The sequence below is a fragment of the Rhipicephalus microplus genome, chromosome 7 (genome assembly GCF_043290135.1).
Source record: "Rhipicephalus microplus isolate Deutch F79 chromosome 7, USDA_Rmic, whole genome shotgun sequence".
Classification (NCBI taxonomy): domain Eukaryota; kingdom Metazoa; phylum Arthropoda; class Arachnida; order Ixodida; family Ixodidae; genus Rhipicephalus; species Rhipicephalus microplus.
Genome location: NC_134706.1, coordinates 3,970,842 through 3,979,072, shown reverse-complemented (window position 1 = coordinate 3,979,072; position 8,231 = coordinate 3,970,842). Strand labels below are relative to the sequence as shown.

General features: G+C 44.6%; 1 protein-coding gene across 1 annotated transcript in view; it reads left to right on the top strand.

Moving 5' to 3' along the window:
• The window catches only part of LOC119179841 (deoxycytidylate deaminase), a 199,973-nt gene that overhangs the window by 10,977 nt on the left and 180,765 nt on the right, over positions 1-8,231 (top strand). The window contains exon 2 of the mRNA XM_075868492.1: positions 611-793. Within this exon, the coding sequence (XP_075724607.1) occupies positions 611-793 (183 nt within the window). The remainder of the gene's footprint in view (positions 1-610; positions 794-8,231) is intronic.

The window sequence follows — 8,231 nt, the reverse complement described above, 5'->3', positions numbered from 1 at the left end:
GCGCTGGGCGCAAACGCTGTCCTGTTTTGGGTCTCTCTTCTTTCCTTTTCTTTTTCAATTAGGAGCCCTAAAGTCTATAAAGCAATATATAGCAGGAATTATGATGAATAAGCCAAACAATACTAAGAACACACATCTAAGCCCGCAAGTTCCAACCCCTTCTAACATTGAAGCCTTACCTTTATTTCCAACTGCGGTATAGGGTATCAAATCGATCGGATACTCGTGTTATGTAGACCTTTCTGCTTCTTTTCTTTCCTTTCATTTCTTGTATAAATCTGTAGATAGATAGATAGATAGATAGATAGATAGATAGATAGATAGATAGATAGATAGATAGATAGATAGATAGATAGATAGATAGATAGATAGATAGATAGATAGATAGATAGATAGATAGATAGATAGATAGATAGATAGATAGATAGATAGATAGATAGATAGATAGATAGATAGATAGATAGCGCAGCAGTCTAACTTATCTGTGCAGCCACACGTTCCACATAACAAACAACCTGCCCTTCCTACTTAGCAGCGTGTCTTCACTGCGCCACTAAATTTGTCTGCGTGAACTAGATATTTGAGATAGAGCACGTACTTTCCACGACAGATGCCTGCGATGCAAGTGGCTTGCTTTACGCAAAAGAGGGCTTTTGACAAGAGTACAACTGTGCTGGATTCGGACAAGAGTGACAGGTCACCATGGAAACAGAAACACAAGCGAAGAGCAGCGCAAATTGTTACGGTCCACGGCGCAAGCACCGGCACCTTCGCTGCTCCGACTGCGGCGCAGGTAAGTTTTTCTTTCTTGAGCTCCCGGCCATGGCTTCAGGACTGGGCCGTTTTCCTAAGCAGCCGGCTATGCTGCGTGTGTACTTGCACCGATGTAAATATCAACGGGTGGGTTCGCGACAGGTGTGAAATAACATAAAAAGACCTCGGGACCCTCGTATAAGGAGCAGCTATAGGTCCCGCTTCGCAAGCACAAGTCTCTTTATTCAAAGAAAAAAAAAAAAAGACCGACCGCATCGGGTTGTTCGTCGATACCCGTCGGGCAATGACAACTGTTATCTCCCTTGGGCAAGCTTAAATTCACCTTTCTTTTCTTCACGATGCGACATCACAAGCGTCTTTCCTCTAGCGAGAATGTCTCAAAACTCTGTGGTTCGACCCGCGCGGACGTCCTTCCATCTCTGAGGCTTTTATGCAGGCTATCTCACGTGTCCCGGATCGCCCCGGAAAGCTCCGTCCCTCTACCGAAACGGCATATGACAGCAAGGAAAAATGAAAAGTACTAATTGCCTTCGGGTGAGTTCCCGCATGGAGAGGGGGGGGGGGGGAATAAACAACAAGAGGGAAGGCAGGGAGGTTAACCAGGCACATGCCCGGTTTGCTACCCTACGCTGGGGGAATAGGAAGGGGGCATAAAGATGAGAGAGAGAGGAAAAAGAAGAAAAAGAGAGAGAAAAAAAAGGAGGATTGTCAGTCAATCGGCTGGCGCGTATGCAGCGGTGGCACTACACAAAAGTTAAAGGTGGTCACATAGGCCTGTAGTCCTCAAAAAGCACAAGACAGCTTTGACTGCTTTTTGAGCCGACGAAGGGCGATGACGGTGTTCCAGTAGCATCTGCATAAAGAGTGACTGATCATCCAATTGTCGCAATGCGTCCGAAAGCTTCTGTCTTTCAGAGGCAAATCGAGGGCAATGGCATATCAGATGGTCGATGTCTTCTTTGGTGCAGCAGACGTCGCATTCCGCATTGTCGGAGATGACGCACATAAAACAACCAGCAGAAGCGCTTTGACCGTGTCTTCAAAGCTCAACCCGTGCGACATCAGAGCACGTTAAAGAGCACCAGATGACCGAAATTCGAAGAAACAGGAGCCGTTCACTACGGCGTGCCTCTTTTCGTATCGTGGGTTTTGGAGGTAAAGCCATGTTATTATTATTATTATTATTATTATTATTATTATTATTATTATTATTATTATTATTATTATTATTATTATTATTATTATTATTATTATTATTATTATTATTATTCGTAGCAGTAGTAGTAGTAGTAGCAGCAAGGACAGATGTGCAAGCTAGATAACTGCTTACGCCCACTTATGGTTGTCCCTATATACAGCCGTGGCTAAAACGTCCGTTCTCAACGAGGTGATGATATGTGCGCCTGTATCTAGATATTTCAGGTTGTCGGTGTCTCTAGTTACTCCTCAAAAGTTATGACACGCGATACATTATGGTCATCCAAAAGTGAATTACATATCTGCACGTCAGCATTCCGGGGCCACGTGACCTGGCCAGAAGTCACGTGATGCCACCGCCGTGAAGTTTGAATGAAATGCAGGGTTCTGCCTTACGTCGAGTACGTATCGCTATTCCGCTGGCATCAGTGGATCGAAAGAACGCATTAAGTTTCGCAACATTCACTACTCTGGCTCTGGGATCGTCTAGCTCCCGCGAGAATGATGGGTAGAATTAACACCACAATAGTCTAGGTGGTGTTGGTAGAACGTGAATTTGCCTAATCTTCGTGCTTGTGATCCCCGACCGCACTTGTGGTTTTGTTTCAAACGAAAAAAAACTAACTGTTCTGAACTTAATGACTCGATTTGCATTGGTGATCTTAAAGGGTTAAAGTGGTGAAGCGTACCTGCCGGACATCTGCTGATTTTCGTTTCGTGTCAATGCAGATTTAGGCCACGTGAAGCCAAACAGAGCCGAAAGTACGATAATTAGACAAATCCGTGTACTACCCTTACTACTCACCATTCATATGCTCGCTGAAGCACCGTGAGTTGCAGCTCTCTCCACTAGTGTATTTATAGGAAACTCTATAGGGGAAGAAGTAAGGGGCAGCAACCTAAACCATGCTACTTCGGGGTTCTGACTATTGCAAGCCTAGAGTTTTCTAATATTCCCTTGAAGTAAAAGTGACGCTGCGACGCGTTATATGCATGAAAAGGCTTGCACAAGTCGGATTCGGGTTGGCATCGTTCATAACGTATCGGATCCATGTTTGGCTAGAACCATTCTTTGCTTTTATTTCGCATTAAAGCGGTCCGACGTGAACTGTTTTACAGCGAAAGGTGTTATGAGACCAAATCTCAGGTCACGCGCGGAGCCGTAGTTGTCCGCCGCCGCCGCCGGTGTCCGTAATCACTATCGCGGTATAAGAAAAAAAAAACTTAGTACGAAGGACGTGCTCACAAACTTGCCTTGGGCAGGCTTAATGTCTGGAAGAAATCGCGTTAATATCAGTAATAAAGTGTTTTAGAACAGCAAAATAACAACACGGCGACACGCAATGGGAATAGCGTAACGAGTGAGTCGTACAATGCTCTAACCCATTACAAAATATTGTTTTTAATCACCTTTTAACTGTGGTGCACACCCACTTCAGGCATAATTCCTCATCGTCTTCAGCCACGGTATGAACAATTAGCACAAAATTCCTTGGAAGTGCTTAGCGGATACATCTCTTCCCTGAAGAATTACGATAAATAGCATAGCGTATGCTGTTGTCCTAGCCATAAATCAATACTAATGCCGTAGCGGGTACCCAACAGGTGTCCTTGCAACAGCTACACAATTAGTGCTAGAAAAGGCTCTGAAAGGCCACTTCTAGCTTTCGCTGTGACTCTGCTGAGCCTTCCTCTCAGGTCTGGCGTCTTTTTTTTTTTCGTAGAATTGCACAGAAGCAATTCTTATAAGACGACTGCATCTGTTTTGATGCGCAATTTTAATGAACGTGGCGAACGCCCGCATATGTTGGAGAGCGGGCGATTCGACCAGTGTTTGTTCACTCTGCGATTGTATCTCACCTGGTTATTTCTTTCACCGTGAGCTTATACCCTTCAGGACAGTGAAATATTGTTTTGAAATGTGAAACGACTTAATGGAATGCGTTTATGAAACTTTTGTGTTATAAAAACCTTCATTCGCGCAATCGTGTCCCCTTTTGAGACGAAGCTGCGCTCAACGCCGGCCAATCCAAGCCTCGCAGACACATATTTCGCATGGACGGTGGCACCAGATTTTCCTCTAGGTGTCATTGTGAGAAACTATGGGACTCTTCAAGTCATTATCGACGGCAACGTTCCGCTCTGCCAATCACGTCATGCATGACGTTTCTCCCACGTCACATCAGCTGAGCATGACCTGACCGATTGAAGCGTAATTGTCCTCTCCCGTTCAAAACAGATGGCACACACAATCAGCACCGAACATAGCGAGACATGATTGGGTGTGTTATAAAAAGCACCATTGTATGGCTCATTTCTTCCCACGCAATTTCATTTTCGTGAAGCGAGAACTTGAGGTGCGCAACGTTGTTTGCATGTGCGGGTTCCGCACACACAATATTCTTTAAAAAATGTTTTTTTTTGTCTTTTGTGGAAAAAATAGTTTGTCTGAGTTTCTAAAGATCCTAGCGGGTGTCTTCGCGTGTAGGTAGATGCTTGAATTTGTGCTTCGCGTTATGTTTAGTGCTGTGTTTGAACACAGCGTGGACTAGCACCTGATTAAGTGTATGTATCCGTGCGTGTTCGTGTGACGCGTCGTCGTGTGTGCGTTTGCGCATGCGCCTCTGTTTGTGCATGAGTGTGAAATTGATGATTGATTTCTGGGGTTTAACGTCCCAAAACCACCATATGATTATGAGAGACGCCGTAGTGGAGGGCTTCGGAAATTTCGACCACCTGGGGTTCTTTAACGTGCACCCAAATCTGAGTACACGGGCCTACAACATTTCCGCCTCCATCGGAAATGCAGCCGCCACAGCCGGGATTCGAACCCGCGACGTGCGGGTCAGCAGCCGAGTACCTTAGCCACTAGACCACCGCGGCGGGGCATGAGTGTGAAATTGTTTGGGGCAGTTTGGTAGCGCTTTGTTTTTTCCTGTACGGGTGTTTAGTGCCGTCTTCTCTTTTATTCCCTTTTTTCTTGCATTATTAGCATACGGTAGCTTACAGTGAAACTCGCATTTCTAGAACTCCGGTAGCTCTTTCTGTACCACTCCCAGTGGGCATCGATATCACGCTTTTGATGGTTTCATGGACGACTTTTGACGCAATCTCTCCGTTCACGGACAGATCCCTGCCGGCGGCAAGTTACATTTTCGTCCACTTTTCTTACTTCCTATTTACATTAAAATGACTTTAAGATGACATTAAAATGACATTAAAACAAAGCAAAGGGGCCCTTAAATATACACTTCTCTCCTTTATTCATCGCAAGGATCTCGTTCTGGCAGACTTGATGCCTTCAAGTATTATGCGAGGGATTATTGGTCAGCTGCCAGCTCGTAATAAGACGACGTGCTACATGAAGACGAGAGGCAAAATAAGTGTTTGACACTCGCTGTAGTGGCTACTGGCGGCGCTGACTGACGCTCCCACGTTTTATTGAACGTATATACCCTCTAAAGCGGATAGAGTGATGACCACCCCCGTATATCGCTCAGTGGTAGAACATCGGACGCGTTATTCAAAGAACGCCGGTTCGGTTCCTGCCGATGGCAACTTGTAGCTTCATTCACTTTTCTTCACATTTACATTACAATTGCTCCTACTAGCATCCCCTGTGATTTCGTTGCAATCATGGTACATTGATTCTCACTAATATTCACTATTAAACTTCGTAATTTGTATCACTTACATAACATATATCTCGTTAATGAAATTTCTATGAATGAAAAGCTCATAATTTTTTTTTGTTTATGCTTATGTACTACATAAAATATTAGGTGCAGTAGTTCCTTCAGCAAAAACATCTATTGCAACTTGCAGAAAAACACTCATTTCCTTGGTGTAAAGGAAAGAGTTCAGTCCATCAGTCTATCTTTTGCTTTTGTAGATTTTTTTATTTACCATCTGGTTTTATCCGCGAAACGCTTTGTTTATTTGGCTGCGCTGACATCTAAGAACACACTTATGTCATTGTGAAAGTGTTGTTGTTTATAGCTCAAAAACAGGCTCATACACGAAGAACATGCTTAAGAAAACCATTCGCATGAAAGTATTGGAAGAGTATGGCTGAAGAAAAATACTTACTGAGGGTGGCTGTTACACTACTGGTCCGTGGTTGGTATAAACAAATAACATGAATTCCCGGTGGCACAACTTTACTGGACCGAAAAAGTACAAAAGCTTCGTGCACGGTGAAGATTCAACTGAAAAAGTTTGCGCATTTTTTTTTTTTGGAGTTACACGAAGTAGTCAACTTAAATTTCTCCTCCGTTTGCTGTCGAAACAGTCAAGAAAACGTCCTCTGTTATTTTTTTGTTTGTTTGTTTGCTTGCTTGTGTGTGTGTGTGTGTGTGTGTGTGTGTGTGTGTGTGTGTGTGTGTGTGTGTGTGTGTGTGTGTGTGTGTGTGTGTGTGTGTGTGTGTGTGTGTGTCGCCGGTGACCGAAGAATGGAAGCGCACATTTCATTAGAAGTAGTAGGAACTGCACTTATTGATGATCACCTTAGCTTCAGTCACAATTTTTTTCGCAACTAAAATAAAAAAAAAACACTGGGTAGCATAAATGTGTTTATTCAGAATTTCTTATTTGAAAGTGTACAACATGCCAAGGTTATCACACTTGTGACAGCGTGACATGCCGACGTACGTGGATGTTCGCCATCTGGCTTGACATCATCCAGTTCCACCATCTCATCCGGTTCCTCAATGTCGACACCGTTGACAAGTGGAGAGGTCACAGCAGTCTCCGTTCTCCAATCTGAGCTGTCTAGACGGCAATTCCAACAGTCAGTCAGTCAACACACTTTCAGGTCTTAAGGGTCCATTCGGGTCCTAATGGTCCTAACAAAATTTCGGGCCCTAAAAAATATACAGTCGTAGATCCCACAATTACGGAATTTCTCAATGTTCCCGGGAGTGACGCGTCAATCATCGTACGCAGGGGCCAGCAGCAAGACTAACAGCACACGGCTGCCCATATGAGTGCAGCCACTTGCATTTATTCATGCTACAAGCGAAACGCGAACTGCAAGACTGCTGTGATACGCGATTTGACAGGCTCTCTGGGTGCAGGAACAGTTCACAATTCCTCAAAGGGGCCATCACACCCAGTTTTCGCTCATATGTGTTAGCTGAGTGAACCCTTGTGTGTTCACAAGCATGGTGGAGGAATTTCAGCGCATTTTGTTTGGCACTTTATTTATAACTAGCATTTTTATAAACACGTGAGCAGCCCGAGTGTCAGGCGACACTGGTGCACCCGCCAGCCGTGGCGCAACAAGCCGCTTGCTATACGACCGTCTGTATTGCGGGAAACGATCATGCTTTGTGGTCAGCTGTGCATACAACTTTCTTCAGCTTGAACGATTCGCAGCGGCTGCAACTCAAGTAGAAGTTGACGGATGCCACCCATGAAGCACATGACTTCACACACGCCATGCAATATGGCGATCGCCATGCACTGTTGGGCGGGGTCTAAAGCCGGTGTCTTCTAAGGCTCATTTGGGAACGAAATATTCCTTTACAGACAGCTTTTCAAATATGTAGAGGCACAGCACATCCTCTACGTCTAGTTTTCGCTGAAAACAGCAATTTGGTGGGATACCGCATTATGGCCCCTTTGAAATTAAACAATATTGTTTCACTTCACAATATTTCTCTTCAGTAAGCAGTCGTGCAAACCATCCGCCTTTTTCCCGATGCCACGACGCATTCACCTTTGTCCTACAACGCGCAAGTCGCAAAGCACCTCTTGATCTCGAATGGTGTAGTTCTGGCCATACCAGTTGTACCAGCCCCCGTCAAAAGGCTACCTAAGCGGCAGAAAGCCGCTCTGGAAATTTTCATAGTTCAAACGTACATAAGTTCGAGCTAGTCGGTTTGGCACGGTCAAGGAAACCATAGAGCTGAAAAGACGAAAACCAAGAAGGAGGACAAGACATGAGCACGTTCTGTCTTCCTTCTGGACTCTTGTGTTTTCAGCGCTATGGCTCCACTGAATGTTCATACTACAGGCGTTGTAAGCAAATGGTAAATATATGCTGGGGTCTTTTAGCAAGTTTCGGAAATACGGTATGCATGTACCGTGCGGTATGACGGTACCATTTCTCCTTTTCTAGTCGTTGACGTTTGGCCAGTGAGTGCGCACCAACAACACAAACGTTTTTTTTTTTTTTCAAAATTTACTGTGGGGTTTTCACGCCTCGTTGTTATGTGTCAGCTTATGCATTGATAACCAGGAACCTGTCGTCAGGGCGA